The 18,909-nt window shown below is 42.6% G+C and overlaps 1 protein-coding gene across 1 annotated transcript; it reads left to right on the forward strand.

Annotated features, from left to right (window-relative positions):
• The first annotated feature begins 1,268 nt into the window (after positions 1-1,268).
• On the forward strand, positions 1,269-15,441 carry LOC140721827 (NACHT, LRR and PYD domains-containing protein 12-like). Its single transcript, XM_073036636.1, has 6 exons — positions 1,269-1,314; positions 11,309-13,037; positions 14,091-14,177; positions 14,333-14,503; positions 14,659-14,826; positions 14,991-15,441. Exons 1-6 carry the CDS (start codon positions 1,269-1,271, stop codon positions 15,076-15,078), a joined length of 2,289 nt encoding a protein of 762 aa, XP_072892737.1. The 3' UTR covers positions 15,079-15,441.
• Positions 15,442-18,909: the final 3,468 nt, after the last annotated feature.

Here is an 18,909-nt window from a genome sequence, read left to right on the forward strand (position 1 = left end):
AAACAACCTGTCCCAATCCACATTCATCAGATATTTTCTGAAACAATTAAAATTGGCCTTTCTCCAATTTAGACTCTGAACCAGAGGATCAGATCTACCCTTTTCCACAATGATCTTTAAACTCTTAACATTATGATCCCCAGATCCAAAATGTTCCCCTGCACACACCTCTGTCACCTGCCCTGTCATGTACACTAACAGAATTCCAGTAAGAACTGTCTGTTCTCCTGACCATTGTATTCCCCATCTGTGCGACTCACTCCTTTCACCCTTTCTGAGTCACAAAACCAAAGTCCCTGGCAGAGGGATAATCTCCCTGGCTTTCCTCTGCTAGTATCACTGAAACAGTAAGTTAATAGTTACCTGTTATAGAGGGATGTCCTGCAGTGTCTGTCTTTCCGATTTCCCATTCCTAACAGGTACCCAGTTACCCGTGTCCTGTGGAGCCTGTCAGTCAAACCCAGCCTACTGAATGATTCTGGGTTCAGCCAGCTCCAGCTCCAATTCCTTCGCTCAGTCTGTAAGAAGCTGCAGCTGGATTCATCTCATGCCGGTGTACTTTTCTCCTTGCCTTGCCACACCCTGTAAGAAGAGCAGTTCGCTTTCCTGCCTGGCATTCCAACTGTTCTAACTGTGAAAAAGAAGGAAAAGGAATTGCCCAAACTCTAATGAAAAGCTCCGATTCTCCACACTGAACGCTCTCTGATTTAAAATCTCAACTTCCCACTCTATCTCTGGCTCACTCCCGTGATGTCTGCTCCACTGGACCCTTGGCAAGTGGATAATCGTTCCACAAACATTGGCGTTCACAAAGTGGTGACTGACCCCGCTCACTTCTTTCAAAATCTCTTTCCTACTACGAACACTTCAATAGCTGTTAGTGATCTGTGGCGTGCAGAATTTGCTGGGTTGAAATGTTCGGGGTAGATTTGTACCGTACCCTCTGCTACTCAATACATTCCACATTGTTCATTACAGAGCGTGACTGATGTAGCCGGGAAGGGAAACCAAGCGGGTGCTTCCAAACTCCTCCTGGATCTGGTGATGGAGAAGGGCTCCGGGGCCCGGAGGGTGATGTGGGAATCCTTTGTGAAACTACATCACCACTTACCGAGGCTGAGCAGAATATTGAATGAAATACGGGAACAGGGTACGGTGAACAATACACTATGTGTTACAGATGTAAACGCTGATGAATTTACAGTATTACACAGAACAGACTTCATGCAGGTTAATCTGTTTGAACAGGTGACGGCCAGTTCGCCTACATGGACACCAAGCAGGGTTTATCTGAACTGCCCAAGCATCTGAAAGGTAAGCGATGGAATGGAAATCTCAAAGTCATTATTTCACTCTGAGACTCTGAGTTCTTGTCTTTGGAGATTGTTAGAGTTTGTCTGTAGCTGGAGGACAGTAAACCAATTGCATGTGTGACAACACGTCGCACATTCCGGGTCTCAGGCTATGCACCCAGAGACCTCTATGACTTGTATAAGCAGACATTTCCGTCGGTCAGAGGAAGCCTCGGCGTTCCCCTTTCCCCAGCGCTGAATATCCCGAGATTTGACCAAGCTGAAGCCAAACCGTTCCAATTGGAACATCCACCACTGGTACGGGAAATCCTATGCCTCGGATCTAAAGATTAGATGAGATTTGCTGTTACTCCTCCATAATACCACAAGGCATGGGAGCAGAAATAGGTCATCCAGCTCACCGAGTCTGCTCCGCCATTACATCATGGCTGATCCCGGGTCCGACTCAAACACATACACCTGCTTCTCACCATATCATTTGATGTTCTGACCTGTCAGGAAACGATCAACTTCCGACCTAAATATACCCACGAACTTGGCCCCCAACGCAGTCTGTGGCAGAGCATTTTACAGAATCGCTACTCGCGGGCTAAAAGATTTTATCTTTGCCTCCGTGGCGTAGGGGCATCAGCTCCGGACTTCGGAGCGAAGGCTCGCCAGTTCCAATCCAGCCGTCTCCCTTGCACGCTTTCCATCCGTACTGTGTTGAACATCGAGCCAGCACCCCGGTCTTGTAAAAATAAGAAATAATAATAATAATAATAATAATAATAATAATAATAATAATAATAATAATAATAATAATAATAATAATACTTCTTCTTCCTCTTCTTCCATTCTAAAGGATCACCCCTCAATTTTGAGGCTGGAGCCTCTAGTTATGGAAACATTCACCATAGAAAACATCCTCTCTACATCCACCACCTTTTGGCCTTTCAACATTCTGTAGGTTTCAAGGAGATCCCCCCGCATTCTTTTAAATTCCAGTGAGTACAGACCCAAAGTTGCCAAAAACCTCCTAGTATGTAAACTACATCATTTCCGGAATCACTCGCACAAACCTCCTCCGGACTTTCTCCAATGACAACACATACTCCCCAAGATATGGGGCCCGGAACTGTTGACAGTACACCATGTGCGGCCTGTTTATTGTCTATAAAACCTCAGCATTATCGTCTTGCTTTCATATTCCATTCCCCTTTCAAATAAATGCCAACATTGCATTTGCCTTCTTTACCACAGATTCAACCTGTAAATTAACCTTCTGGGAACCTTGCACTAGGACTCCTACGTCTTTCTGCACCTCTGATGTTTAAACCTTCTCCCCATTTCTCCTCTTACAAAAATGCAATGTCATCCATTTGCCAACGCGGTATTCCATCTGCACTTTTTTGCCCTTTCTTACAATTTACCTAAGTCCTACTCCATTCAGATTGCTTCTTCAAGTGCGTACTACCTACCCCTCCAGAGTTCTTCATGTGATCCACAAACCTTGCCACAAAGCCATCAATTTCATTATCTAAATCATTGGGAATCAATGTGAAAAGCAGTGCTTCCCCTAAGGAACTTCACTTGTCACCAGCAACCAACCAGAAAAGGCCCCTTTTATTCCCACACACTCCGTCCCACCTGTCAGCTATTCTTGTTATGCCATAGGATTTTATTTTGTTAAGCGGTCTCCTGTATGGCACCTTACCAAATGCTTTCTGAAAATCCAAGTAAATGACATCCACCGCCTCTGGTTAGTCTTCGAGCGTAAGTTTTTACGCACAGATTGGTGAGTGCATGAAATGAGCTGCCAGTGATGGAGGTGGAGGCGGATTCGATAGGGTATTTTAAGAGACGCCTGGATAGGTACATGGAGCTTAGAAAAATAGAGGGCTATATATAACGTTAGCTAATTTCTAATGTAAGTACGTGTTTGGCACAGCATTGTGGGCCGAAGGGCCTGTATTATGCTGTAGGTTTTCTATTTTTCTAAAGTTCATCTGCTATTTCTTTGTCCCCCATTTTGACTTCACGAATATTGCTTCCTAGTGTCCCAATATCAACTCTCAACTCCATTTTACTCTTTATATAACTGAAGAAAAACAAATGTTATCCTGATTTATATATTGGCTGGTCTATCGTCATATTTCATCTTTACCTTTCTTATAACTTTTTTGTTCCCTTTTGTTAGATTTTAAATGCTTTCCAATCACCCAACTTCCCACTCACTTTTGATTCCGTATAGGCATGCACACACGCATGCACGTATCATTACCCCTATTACTGGTACATGCCTTTTCCAGGACCTTTACACTCTCAACCCCACATCTTGGTGACTATTTTGAGGAATATAATGTTTCTTGTTACCCTTGTAATTTCTTATCTCCACCCACAAAGATTCAACATTCTCTGACCTCACGTCCCCTCATTCCGAAAATGTAATTCCACCTCGAAAATACAACCACATCACCACCTACGTCTTCCTATCTGTCCTTTCGGTACAAAGTATGTCCTTTGATGATAGTCTCCCAATCAAGCCCTTATTTCTGCCAATACTCAGTGATGTCTGCAACGTCATACCGACCAAAATCACTTCTTGTCTCTGTGGTACAATTTAGCACTTGGCTGTGTCGGCATTTAAACCTGCTGGCTCATCCTCAGCTCTATCATACTGGTGTCTATCCCCATGTCATATTAGCTTAAAACACTCCCAACAGTTCCAGTAAATCTGCCAGCAAGAATACTCACCTCAGGCTCACTCAGCTCAATTCCGTCCAGGGGGACGTAGCCTTCAGCCCCACCAAGCTGCGTAATCAGCTTGAGTAGATGCTGTGTGATGTCCCCACCCCGTCAAATAACAGACAGTACACCACATGCGATTAAACGATTACACTTTATAGAGATTACTAGAACTAAGTGATTAATAACGATACAATATATATGAAGAAAAAGAAAATAAAGAAAAGGTGCCAAACTTATCAGAGTCCAAACCACTTCGTGCACAACCGTTGGAGCTCAATTAACGAAGTCTTCTGGCCCCCATTCGATTCTCTCCAAACTCAGCACCACCCGAAGTGATCAACCAAGCCCATTTGTCCTTGCCTCCTCTCCACGCAGAACCTCCTGGCCTCGGACCACCGCTCGGGGTCCGTTCCGTCGACCAGCTTACAGCATCACATCCTCTCTCTCTCTCACCCCCTCGCGCCGACTCCCCAAAAGCCCGCCAACAATAGCTTACAGACCCAGAAGAGAGAATAGCCCCAACTGGTTAATAAACGAATACAATTCTCGTCATCAGTAAATTTAACCCAAACAAACTGCAAGAGAAAGCACTTATCATAACAAAGAAAACATTCCTACTTTTAACAAAACAAGTAAGTCATTTTGATTATGTTACGTATTCAGGCAACAATAATTATAGATGAGTTAGACGAAGGGTTTTTATAACAAATAACACGTTTATTAAACACTGATAACAAACCCCCTTCAAATGTAAACAAACCCAAACAATGGTCCGAGCTCAGCTGCTGGCAGCTGGTCAGACAGTTCTTAATAGCTTTGCAGTCTCAAACAGTCTTTAAAGTAGTATTGAAAAAAACTCAGTTCGTTAAAGCGATATGCCGACAGTTCAAAAGCTCACGGTACTTTTAAAAGGAGAGACTTTTTAAAAGCGATGTAAATTCTCTTCCACGTCGATGTCCTTCGATTCCCAGCGTCGAACTCCCACGTCGAATTTTATTAAATATAACAACTTAAAGTGACTGACCTCTCTTCCCCACTATTCTCAAACCCTTTCTGGTCATCCCAGGGGTCAACAGCGAGAATAGTCAACGAAATCCTTCCGAATGAGGATCAAACAAGGTCGAAATCAATCCACCGTTAAAAATCGGTTCTTCTCGATGTCCATCTTCCAAACTTCACTCTCCATCAGCAAAGAAACCGTTGGCTCTGACCTTTTAAACTTTAGGCATTATATAAAACTTCATTTTTAACTAAACTGCGTCATCACATTAAATCACACAGTAACATGAAGTCATCTTGGCAAATCCAGCCACGAACTGCCCCACCTGACAGGGTGGGTCTTCCTTTTATACCCTGTAGAAAAAACCTGTCACATGACCTCTACTGGCGGGAAAATGACATCACTCCACCATTACCTCATGTCCAGTATAACTTCAACCCCAGTCACGTGACAAGGGTACCACCGTCACGTGTCACGGGTACGTAACACCTCCCTCCAAAAAAAAACATTTTTGGTCTGACAAGAACAAAAATTTTAACAATTACTTACAAGAAAAACAAATGTATAAATTATATAACATACACAATATACAATACAGTAGGAGTGTTACAATAAAAAAACCACTCCAAAAAAAAACATTGTACATTCAATATCGAGATAGACAATCAGCAACCACATTATCTCTACCTTTAATATGAGTTATCACAATATTGTACTCTTGTAACATCAAACTCCAATTTAACAATCTTCTGTTTTTGTTTTTCATCTTACTCAGAAAAACGAACGGATTATGATCAGTGTAAACAATAAGTGGTTTTTGAGTTGTACCAACATATACCTCAAAATATTCCAAAGCCAAAACAAGAGATAACAATTCTTTCTCTATTGTTGAATAGTTTCTTTGATGCTTATTAAATTTCTTAGAAAAGTATGCTACTGGATGATCCACCTCATCACCCTCATTCCTCTGCATCAATACTGCTCCCGCAGCTTCATCACTAGCATCTACAGCTAATGAAAAAGGTTTTTCAAAGTCAGGTGCCTTAAGCACAGGTTGTTCACATATCATTGTTTTCAATTTTTCAAATGCTTCCTGACAAAACACTGTCCACACAAACTTCACATTCTTCTGTAGAAGATTAGTTAATGGAAGGGCAACATTAGCAAGATTCTTACAAAATTTTCGATAATATCCTACCATTCCCAAAAATCTTCTGAGAGTTTTTTTCCCCGTTGGAGTGGGAATTTCCAAAATTGCCTGAACTTTTGCCTGAACAGGAGCTACCTTACCTTGACCTACAACATAACCAAGGTAAGTCACAGTAGCATGTCCAAATTCACTCTTGGCTAAATTAATAGTCAAGTTAGCTTTTGAAAGCTTTTCAAACAATTTCTCCACCGCAATAATGTGTGCTTCCCAAGTATCATTTCCTGTCACTAAATCATCAATATAAGCATCAGTATCTTTCAATCCCTGAATCACAGAATTAATCATCCTCTGAAAAGTACCTGGGGCATTCTTCATCCCAAATGGAAGAACATTATACTCATATAACCCAGATGGAGTTACAAATGCAGAAATCTCTCTACCTCTGTCCGTTAATGGAACACACCAATACCCTTTCAATAAATCAATCTTTGTAAGGAATTTTGCTTTTCCAACTTTATCTACACAATCATCTACTCTAGGAATTGGATATGCATCTGTCTTCGTTACAGCATTCACCTTTCTATAGTCCGTACAAAACCTAATACTACCATCAGGTTTTGGCACCATTACACATGGCGAACTCCAATTCGAGTTAGAATGTCTAATAATATCATTCTCTAACATGTATTCAATTTCTTTCTCAGCAAGTTCACATTTTTCCATGTTCATCCTATATGGATGTTGTTTAATAGGTTTGGCATCTCCAACATCTACATCATGTGAAGCTATAGTAGTCCTTCTCGGAACATCTGGAAACAAATCCTTATACTTAAAAATCAATTCCTTCATCTGTTGTTTCTGCTCTAGCTGTAAATGTGCTAATTTCTCATCCATATTTTCCAAAATAGTTGAATTAGGTAACCTAACAGAAACAATGTTAGATTTAGAATGAAAGTCAGATGAATCATCTATCATGTTCCCAGTTAAATCCAACTCATTCTCACTAACCACAACAGTCACAGTATCAGATTGTTTCTCAAAATATGGTTTAATCATATTTATGTGGCAAAGTTGTGTTGACCTTCTACGATCTGGAGTTTTTATTACATAATCCACATCATTAACTCTAGACACAATTTCATAAGGTCCATGAAATCTAGCTTGTAAAGGATTTGTCTGCACTGGGTAAAGAACCAACACCTTATCTCCAGGCTTAAACATCCTCATCCTAGCTTCCTTATCATACCAAGTCTTCATTTTCTCCTGAGTCAACTTTAAATTTTCCTTGGCTAAGCTACAAGCTCTATGTAACCTGTCCTTAAATTTCAAAACATAGTCCAACAAATTAGTATGCACTTCCTTACTAATCCACTGTTCCTTTAATAAAGCTAAAGGTCCTCTAACTCTATGTCCAAACACAAGTTCAAATGGATTAAACCCTAAAGATTCCTGTACCGATTCCCTTACTGCAAATAAAAGTAAGTTTATACTCTCATCCCAGTCACTTTCATTCTCCACACAATATGTCCTAATCATATTCTTGAGAGTAGAATGAAACCTCTCCAAAGCACCTTGCGATTCTGGATGGTATGCAGACGAAGTAATTTGCTTAGCTCCCAATTTATAAACTATCTGTTGAAACAATCCAGACATAAAATTACTACCTTGATCAGTTTGTATTTCCTTAGGCAATCCAAAATAAGTAAAGAATTTTATAAGAGCCTTCGTCACAGTTTTAGCTTTTATATTCCTAAGTGGTACTGCCTCTGGAAACCTAGACGAAGTACACATGATAGTCAACAAATACTGATAACCAGTTTTTGTCTTTGGTAATGGACCAACACAATCTACAATAACTTTAGAAAACGGTTCACCAAATGCTGGAATAGGTTGTAATGGAGCTACTGGTGTAACCTGATTTGGTTTACCCACAATTTGACAAGTATGGCACGTCTTACAAAACATCGCCACATCTTTTCTTAAACCAGGCCAGTAAAAATGTTTTAAAATCTTGTCCACAGTTTTCCTTACCCCTTGATGTCCACCTAAAGGCACACTATGAGCTAAAGTCAAAATCTCATTCCGATAAACTTTAGGAACAACCACCTGGTAAACAACATTCCATTCCTCACTTGCAGGAATTGTAGGCGACCTCCACTTTCTCATCAACACTCCTTTTTCCAAGTAATATCCTACTGACACCTTCTCAATTTCACTACCTAGTAAAGCTTGTTCCCTTAATTTTACAATCTCAGGATCTCTATTCTGGTCTGCTATCATCTCCTTCCGAGACAGAGACAAATCTTCATAGTCAGACTTACTCCCAGAATCTTGTTCAAACAACGAAGGTAAGAAAGTTTCTGACACATCCTCAAAACTCACATCCTGAGTTGAACAGTCATGAGTAACAACCTCATTCTGCACATCAATTTTTTTAGCCATAGCTCTAGTCACAACACAAGAAAAATCTGTGTTAGAATTCACCTCTGGTTCCTCTGATTCCATTGTCAAATGCACTTCAGGAAAAACTTGTCCACCTGCCAAGTCATTACCTAACAATAAAGAAATACCCTTCACAGGTAAGCTATGCTGTAATCCTAGCTTAACAAATCCTGTAACTAACCCTGACTTCAAATTTACTTCATGTAAACGTACAGGCATAAAATCACTTCCAACACCTCTTATGTAATTTACCTCACCAGTATCACTCTCTTCATTAAACTTCAACACACTATCTAACATCAGTGATTGAGAAGCTCCAGTATCCCTAAGAATTTTTATTGGCACCAGAGTAGATCCTTCTTTCAAGGATACAAACCCTTCAGTTATAAAATGATCATATCCCTTTCTAACTTTGTCAGACTCTAACAAATCCTCATTTGTGTTTACCAAACCCTGTAACTTTACAGGTGCTTTAGTATGTTGCACACAAGCATCTGGAACTGCTTCCTTCTCTTTCTTTTTCAATTTGAAACAGTTAGCTATTACATGGCCAGGCTTCTTACAATAGTTACAAATAAGACCAAACTGTTTTTCCTTCACAGGTTTTCCTTCCTCCTTACCTCTCTCATTAACCTCTAATTTAATTTCTGATTTACCTTGAGTCTCCATATTATTTTTCCTCTTAAAAATTCTACCCTGAGGAAATTTATTCTTATGGATTAAAACATACTCATCAGCTAATCTAGCACAGTCCTGCAATTTATCAGTATCCCTCTCATTTAAGTAGGTCCTTACTTCAACAGGAATGCTTCTTTTAAATTCCTCCATTAAAATCAGCTCTCTCAATGTCTCATAGTCCCCATTTACATTTTTAGAAGAAACACATCTCTCAAAACACATAGCTTTATCATAGGCAAATTCCACATAAGTCTTTTCCACAGACTTTTTCAAACTCCTGAATCTTTCCCTATACGCTTCTGGGACCAATTCATACGTTTTGAGAATATTTTCTTTCACAATATCATAATCTAATGCTTGTGCAGCAGTTAAAGCTGTGTAAACGTGTCGTGCCTTGCCTTTGATTACACTCTGTAATAACACTGACCATTTATCTTTCGGCCACTCTGACATCCGAGCAATAGTTTCAAAATGGTGAAAATATCTCTCCACTTCTGTTTCACTAAATGGAGGGACCAATTTAATTTCTTGGCTAGCAACAAACGGTTTTCTAGAATCAGAAGACTGATTCTCAGACCTTAAATTCACCATTGCATATTCATATTCTCTTTTCTTCTGCTCAGATTCCAATTTACACCTCTCTAACTCTGCTTTACTTTGTTCCAACCTCATTTGTTCAATTTGTAACTGCATCTCCAGATTACTTATTGGAAACGATTCTAAAATCGATTCTTCAAAATGACCCGAAGCCACATAGTGTGATGCGATCTTTCTCTGTATTACAGCTTTTGATGTAGTTGGCAAAATCCCTTTAAGATGCAACCGATTAGCAAGTTCAGAGACTTCAGTTTTTTTCGCCTTCGCTAACAAATCCGCGACTGGCGAATCCAGAAACTCATCAATATTCATCGTTGCCGAATACCACTCACAAGCCAATCAAACAAAAAAAAAATCGAGCAATCCCCGTTACCAAAACACCGATTCAAAATTCAAAAAACTTTTTAAACTCAAATAATTCAATTCCGAACGTAGCCCCCATAATTATGTTACGTATTCGGGCAACAATAATTATAGATGAGTTAGACGAAGGGTTTTTATAACAAATAACACGTTTATTAAACACTGATAACAAACCCCCTTCAAATGTAAACAAACCCAAACAATGGTCCGAGCTCAGCTGCTGGCAGCTGGTCAGACAGTTCTTAATAGCTTTGCAGTCTCAAACAGTCTTTAAAGTAGTATTGAAAAAAACTCAGTTCGTTAAAGCGATATGCCGACAGTTCAAAAGCTCACGGTACTTTTAAAAGGAGAGACTTTTTAAAAGCGATGTAAATTCTCTTCCACGTCGATGTCCTTCGATTCCCAGCGTCGAACTCCCACGTCGAATTTTATTAAATATGACAACTTAAAGTGACTGACCTCTCTTCCCCACTATTCTCAAACCCTTTCTGGTCATCCCAGGGGTCAACAGCAAGAATAGTCAACGAAATCCTTCCGAATGAGGATCAAACAAGGTCGAAATCAATCCACCGTTAAAAATCGGTTCTTCTCGATGTCCATCTTCCAAACTTCACTCTCCATCAGCAAAGAAACCGTTGGCTCTGACCTTTTAAACTTTAGGCATTATATAAAACTTCATTTTTAACTAAACTGCGTCATCACATTAAATCACACAGTAACATGAAGTCATCTTGGCAAATCCAGCCACGAACTGCCCCACCTGACAGGGTGGGTCTTCCTTTTATACCCTGTAGAAAAAACCTGTCACATGACCTCTACTGGCGGGAAAATGACATCACTCCACCATTACCTCATGTCCAGTATAACTTCAACCCCAGTCACGTGACAAGGGTACCACCGTCACGTGTCATGGGTACGTAACAATTAACATACGCAGTTACAAAAGAACCCCCTTACATTTTTAAATTTGGAAAATGCGTTCAATGTTCTGTTCATCAGATCAAGCATTGTTAAGTTATTTATGTCTGTCCTAAGATGTTCGACGGAAACACAAGGAGACTTTGCGGACACAGACTGAAACACAGAGAGTGAACATGATCCTGATGAGGGAGAAGGTGAAGGTTTTCCAGCTGGTTGTTCGATACGCTAAGCTCACGGTCATTTCTACTGTTCGAGATCAGGCACCGGTGGAACATGAGCTGCTGGCAAGAGGCAGAGACCACGAGGAGTGGAGAGAGAAACATCTCCAAGGAGAGCTGGACAAAATCCGGACGGATGAGTTTTTCCAGATGCGCTTTGTTAAAAAACTGAGAAGATCTAGAATCAAATCCTGGAAGTTCGCAGCAGTGGCCGGAGTCGCGGGGATTGGGAAAACAACAATGGTACAAAAGATTGTTTACGACTGGGCCAGGGGAAAAATATACCAAACATTCCAGTTTGTCTTCAGTTTCAAATTCAGAGACTTAAACAATTTTAACTGCGGAATAACCCTGAGGGAACTGGTACTTCATCAGTATCCTTACTTTGGGAATTGCCTGAGAAAGATCTGGAAACACCCAGAGGAATTGCTTTTTATATTTGATGGTCTGGATGAATTTGAGGACAGAATCAACTTTGCTGATGGTCGGAGCGACATAGATCCTGAATTCCGGTGCAAGGTGTCTGAAATTGTGTACAGTTTAATCCAGGGCAAGCTGCTCCCAGGGTGTTCAGTGCTGGTGACCACCCGCCCCACTGCGTTACATTTCTTGGAAAAGGCAAAGCTCAGTATCTGGGCTGAAATCCTGGGATTTGTTGGTGAGGAAAGGAAGGAATTTTTCATCAGGTACTTTGAAGATGAGACGGTGGCGGCAGCTGTTTTCAACTACGTCGAGGAGAACGAGATCCTGTACACCATGAGCTACAACCCCTCCTACTGCCGGATCCTCGCTCTGGCACTGGGCCACTTCTTCACACAAAGAGTCAGGGACGCGCAGCGACTTCCCAGGACCATCACCCAACTATATTCCTACTATATTTACAACATCCTGAAAAACCACGGCCAAGAGATTGAGAGCCCCCGTGATGTGTTACTCAGGGTTGGTCAGATGGCCTTCAGAGGAGTGTTTGAGAAGAAAATTGTGTTTACAGATGGAGATCTGATCAACTACAATCTGCAGCCTTCCCTGTTCCTGTCCGGGTTCCTGGAGGAACTATTGGAGAGAGAGAATTCTGCCCTTTGTGTGGTGTACACATTCCCACACCTCACCATCCAAGAATTTGTAGCTGCAGTCGCAATATTTATGAATCCACATCCCGGGGATATTCTGAAATCCCTCACTGAAGCCCACCATACGACCGATGGGCGATTTGAGTTAGTTCTCCGTTTTGTTGCTGGCCTTTCCAACCCAATGGCAGCTCGGGACCTGGAGGAGTTTCTGGGTCCATTTCCTCATGAAAAAACCGGCCAGGTGATTGACTGGGTGAAGGAGGAGGTTAAACGCCAGAGTGGAAACACAAGGAGTGAAGCTGGTAAAAGGAGGCTCCTGAACACATGGCACTACCTGTTAGAGTCTCAGAATCGTGGTCTGGCTCAAGCCGCACTGGAATCTGTGGAAACACTTTCATTCCGTGGAATGACACTGAACCCGATTGACTGTGCGGTCCTGTCTCATGTCATCGGGCTCTGCGATACAATAAAACATCTCGACCTGGAGAGCTGCCACATTCAGTGTGAAGGAATCCAGCGGCTGGGACCCGGGCTGCACAAGTGCCAGGAGTTGAGGTAATTTGATTTATCTCTCACTCTGAACTGTGAAACTGTTCCGTTGTCTTATTTCAATGTAAAGGGATTTGGGTAAAACTGTAGTAAATCAGATTATGAAGAGTTGTGAAAAATGCCCAGACATGGCCCAGGTCAGTAATTCTTCAAGGACAGGAAAGTTCTGGAGCTCCCTGTGAAGGGTTGTTAGAGAGTTCATCAGCTCCGTGAACAACGGCCATTGGTTTAATGGTAGTAAATCACAAGAATGACCATGTTTCTCGCTGACTCTGACACGTCCATTGACAATGTTCCTTCTCACTGTTACTGACACCCAGACCGACACTGACGGCAGCAGGTGGGTCAGAGATTCACACCCCCTTCCCGGTGAGGGACAATTGACCGTCAACAGACTGTCCGAGTCGGGAGAGAAATACTATTGACTGATAGTTCTCCCCTGCCGTTCCCCGTGTGTGCCTATCACCATCAGTCAACCTTTGTGACTTTGCTCACCACCAGATATCTACACCCCATGGCTTCATCTCATCTCCCATTGTGGTCCTCAGTTCGGACCCACCTCTCGTGTACCATCTATTTCTGGATCATCTCATCCCATTGGATTACTGCTGTGGGAACTCTCATCCCAATCCCCTCCCTACTATTGGATCTCTGTTCCTCGTTTCCCTTCTGCCTGCAAGTTTTCTCTCCCTTTCTCTTTGCCTCAGGTGGGATCTCTTCCTCCATCTCCCATCGACATTTCCCCAGTAACAAATCTTCCTCACTGTGGGCCTTTCTGTCATTCTTCATCCCACTCCTCCTGACCATCTCACATCAGGGACGTTTGCCCCACCATCGGGGAATGAGACGGAGTATGTGGAGTTTACAGGGTCATACCGACAGACTAAATAACTGACATTCGGTGAATTGCCTGGAGCTGGACAGTGAGGGACATTGACAGTGATGGGAAATCCAATCGGTGATTTACTGAAGGGTTTACTGTTTCCTGAAACATCCGAGTGAGAGAAATGCCCTACAGTTTGAATCGCTTTGTTCATCAATTTGTCTATTTGTGTTTAGACTTGGGGGGACTGGACTGGGAGATTCAGGAGTGAAACCGGTGACTGCGGCTCTGAGGAACCCGGAGTGTAAAATACAGAAAATGCGGTAAGTACCAGACTGTGGGAGATTGTGTTTACAGTCACTGGTTGTCCGACACTGAACATTAATGTGATCAGTAATTGTGTTACTGATAAACACTGGGGATTTGCAATGTCCCCTGTCTCCCTTTGACCTTCACCTTCACTCTTTCTCAATCCGAGGCTGCAGTGTGTCGGTCTCACAGATTCTGGTGCCGAGGATCTCGCCTCCGCTCTCAGTACAAACCCATCACTGGAGGAACTGGACCTGAGTGAAAATGAACTTGGAGATTCAGGAGTGAAACTGGTATCTGCGGCTTTGAGGAACCCGGAGTTTAAAATACAGAGACTACGGTAAGCAACAGACTGTGGGAGATTGTGTTTACAGTCACTGGGTGTTTGAAACTGAACGTTAATGTGATCAGTAATTGTGTTACTGATAAACTCTGGTGATTTGTACCATCTCCTGTCTCTCTGTATCTTTCATCCTCACTCTCTATCATCTCCAGGTTGTACCGTGTCGGTCTCACAGATTCTAGTGCTGAGCATCTCATCTCTGCTCTCAGTACAAAACCATCACTGACGGTGCTGAGCCTGAATTCAAACTCGCTAACAGACCGATCTGTCCCTGCTCTCCACTGCCTCATACTGACCCTCACGAGTCTGGAATGGATCAGGTGAGTGTTTGTGTGAATGTTCAATCTGGTAAAATATCAGCAGATCTGCGGATTTTCTGGTGATATTTGTCTGTGAATGTTGTTGAAATATTACCACTGGTCCCCTGTTACTGACACTGTTGTGTGATCAGTTTGTTTCATCTTTATTCTTGCATCTGTTTCAGCCTGTGGAGCAATGTTTTCAGTCGGGCCGGGAGGAAGGAACTGAAGTCCCTGCAGGAACGCAGACCCGAACTGGCAGTGGTCGTGTGAACATCTGAATGCGTGGACATCGCCGCACGCGGATTGGGGAAACTTCGGCCGAATCCCCGCCCTCTCCTTTAACTCCCACCCTCCCCTTTAACAGCAGCCCTTACCTTTAACGGCTGGGCTTTCTAATGGAACTGGCTCCAGTCTCGCTCTCTGTGACATCGGAAGCGATCACGCAGTGACATATTTCCGCCTGTTGTCTGGCAGCGCTGCTTCCTTCTGCCGGATGTCCGGTTTCAAGGCTGCCCCAGGTGAGACCCCGAGGAATTACATAGACAAGAAGATCCCGGGACCAGTGTTCAGTATGGGACTGCAGTGTGCCAGGGTGATATTATCCAGAGACAGAATCCTTTTCTTCACTTTGCTGAGGACGGTGCATTGGGCAGTCTGGCCGATATAATGATGTTAATTTGACAGATCCCTCGGCAGTGACCGTGGATCTGCAGCGATCCAAGACACGGACCTGAAGCACTCGTGGCCGGTCAGTTAATTGTGTGAAGCTTATTTATTCCTGTACGTCAGCAGCTCACTCATTGTTTAATTTACATTTGTCATGATGAAATCAATAAATCACTGTAACTTCTTGTCTTAGTCTCAGACTTGAGGCTCATTAGAGGAGAAACACATTCCGGGATCAGACACAGAGAGGGAAGCTCCCTTCACATTGCCCCATCACGCACTCCCGGGGACCGACACAGAGTGAATCTCCTTCCACACCATCCCATCACACCCTTCCGGGGTCAGAAACAGATGAAGCTCCCTCCACATCGTCCCATCACACACTCCCAGCGTTAGAGACAGAGTGAAGCTCCCTCAACACCGTCCCATCACACACTCTAAGCGTCAGACACAGAGTGAAGCTCCCCTTCACACACTCGCGAGTCAACAGAGAGTGAAAATCAATCCAGACCGTCCCTTCACACACTCCCGGGGTCAGACGCCCTTCAACGTGTAAGCCTGTTTTCTTAGCAGGTACCAGTTCACAAAATTTCCAGGTTCCGGATCCGGCAAAGCTGAGTACCGGCATGTGAGATCTTGTGATTGTTTCTGGTTAAATCAAAAACCTCTACAAAAGGGATCAGCTTAAGTCACTTTTTTTAACTTTGAAAATGGGGTCGGCTTATACTCCGGAATATACGGCATGTAATGTCTAAAGGACCAGTGTCTGAGTAAATGAGACTCACCAAACTTGCTCCTGACTGAATCACTGGAAACCCTGAGTCAGAAGGGTTTCTCTCCAGTCGGTGCTCTCAGTCCTCGGGCAGGTTCACGTGTTGCTGCTCCCTCGTCTTCAGTCGTCATTTGCTTCCAGTTGTGGGTTTTTCTTCCAATAAATCTCTCACCGCAGGTCTAACTTTAACACGAAAGATAATGAAGCATCTTAACAATACAAAGGAGAACAAAATATTTCTGCTCACTGAAATCTAAACATTAAAGACAAATATAACAATTTCAGTGAACAAATCTGTCCCTGACACATCACAAAACCTGATATGGGATAGGAAGGAGTCATGGTTCAGTCATGGTAAGATATAAGATGTAGGGACAGAATTAGGTGATTCGATCCATCGAGTCTGCTCCACCACTCAACCATGGCTGAGATTTATTCCAACACCATATTCCTGCCTTGCTCCTGGTACCCTGATGATACTTAGCAATCATGAGTATATTAATCTGTGCCATAAATATACCCAAATAATAGCCTCAACCAATCACTGTGGCAACAAATTCCACAGATCAGACATCCTTTGGCTGAAGAAATTTTTCTCATCTCAGTTTTAAAGGGAAGCATCTTTATTCTGAGACTGTGCTGTCAGATCACAGACTCTCCGTCTAATCGAAACATCCTCTCCATGTCCACTGTATCCAGGCTTTTCAGCATTCGGTAGGTTTACTTAACCACCCCCTCCCCTTTCACCCCCGTCTGAACTCCATTGAGCACAACCCCATAACCATCAAATGCTCCTCATACATAAAGCCGATCATTCCTGAGATTATTCATGTGAACCTTGTTACTAATCCCTCCACCACCCCCACCGTCCCTCTGAACTCCATTGAGCACAGCCCCATAACCATCAAATGCTCCTCATACATAAAGCCGATCATTCCTGAGATTATTCACGTGAACCTTGTTACTAATCCCTCCACCACCCCCACCGTCCCTCTGAACTCCATTGAGCACAGCCCCATAACCATCAAATGCTCCTCAAACATAAAGCCGATCATTCCTGAGATTATTCACGTGAACCTTGTTACTAATCCCTCCACCACCCCCACCGTCCCTCTGAACTCCATTGAGCACAGCCCCAGAACCATCAAATGCTCCTCATACATAAAGCCGATCATTCCTGAGATTATTCATGTGAACCTTGTTACTAATCTCTCCACCACCCCCACCGTCCCTCTGAACTCCATTGAGCACAACCCCATAACCATCAAATGTTCCTCATACATAAAGCCGATCATTCCTGAGATTATTCACGTGAACCTTGTTACTAATCCCTCCACCACCCCCACCGTCCCTCTGAACTCCATTGAGCACAGCCCCATAAACATCAAATGCTCCTCATACATAAAGCCGATCATTCCTGAGATTATTCATGTGAACCTTGTTACCAACAACTGCACTGAACACATTCCCAAGTATAACAGACAATCAGGAAATTTAAACCATTCCAGAGTGAATGGAATAAAAAGAAACTGGAATCACAAGAATCACTCAACAGGTAAGGAACTGCTGTGCGGAGAACAACAAATTTAATGGTTCAGGTTCACAATCTTTTGTCAGAATGGATTCAGAATTTTTCATTTTTAGTGCAGATCTCCAGCAACTTGAGTTTCTGTTTGATTTCCACTGTCTGACAGTCAGGTGACAGTGAGGAGGAATTTCCAAACACAGTTCAAACACTGAACCCCCCAGGTCTATTTCTACTTGTTCAGCCTCTCCTTGTCAGGGATGGAATACAAACTCATTCTCTCCTCAGATTAGCAGTCGTTGCTTCCAAAGGAACTCCAGAAACAAACATTTATCCCAGACCAGAAATACTCGCTCAGCACCTCATAAATCTGGGCAGCTTGATCCCCGGGTTCATTTTACTTGGATCTAAACAGGGGTTCAGTGCTGCCGGAGCTCACCGGAGCGCCACTCCAGCACCTCTGTCAAAAAAAAGTCAAAATTAACAAGGGAGGGATTTTACAGCGGCCACATATTAAATATAGGGAATTTTACAGAATTGGGGGTTAGGGAGAGAGGTTGGTGGCTGGTGGGGAAAATACCACTAATGACATTAGGATAGGATATTTGATTGTTTTTGGTGAAATCCTGAAGCTGTGACTGTGGTGGTCCATGGATTATTCACTAATACAAAAGTAAATTTTTCTCACTAACAACCCTATGGCTTCTAAGCAAACAACATTACTTCACTTGCTTGATAATTGTATTTTATGATAATTAGTGAATGCATCCGTGCAATACTTTGTCATATTATTAAATTAAGTATTATATGTTTTATTGTACCAGATACATACTCAAAAGCAGTGATTGGCTATAATCTTGTTAAAGTCTTAACTATCACTGTATTTCTGTGGAGCTGTGGAATTCATATATTTCTTTCATCTTGGTTTAGTGCTTGACATTATAAAACGCCCTATTCATATATATTTACACTCAATTTGTGTACCTGCTCATCACATGAACGGGGCAAGGAAGTTGCCCAGTACTTGAAAGGAGCAGGTACACAAATTGGGTGCGACATACGAGGGCTGATTGATAAGTTCGTGGCCTATGGTGGAAGGAGTCGATTTTTAAAAAACCTGGCAATTTTCAATTATCTG

Source organism: Hemitrygon akajei, unplaced genomic scaffold (assembly GCF_048418815.1).
Source record: "Hemitrygon akajei unplaced genomic scaffold, sHemAka1.3 Scf000062, whole genome shotgun sequence".
Classification (NCBI taxonomy): Eukaryota; Metazoa; Chordata; class Chondrichthyes; order Myliobatiformes; family Dasyatidae; genus Hemitrygon; species Hemitrygon akajei.

Bases quoted from the DNA above. Each gene is read 5' to 3' on its own strand.
- LOC140721827 (XM_073036636.1), top strand. From the start codon at position 1,269: ATGGACACCAAGCAGGGTTTATCTGAACTGCCCAAGCATCTGAAAG. The intron at 1,315-11,308 runs GTAAGCGATGGA...GTCTGTCCTAAG, and splicing joins ACTGCCCAAGCATCTGAAAG to ATGTTCGACGGAAACACAAG. The intron at 14,178-14,332 runs GTAAGTACCAGA...TCTCAATCCGAG, and splicing joins TGTAAAATACAGAAAATGCG to GCTGCAGTGTGTCGGTCTCA.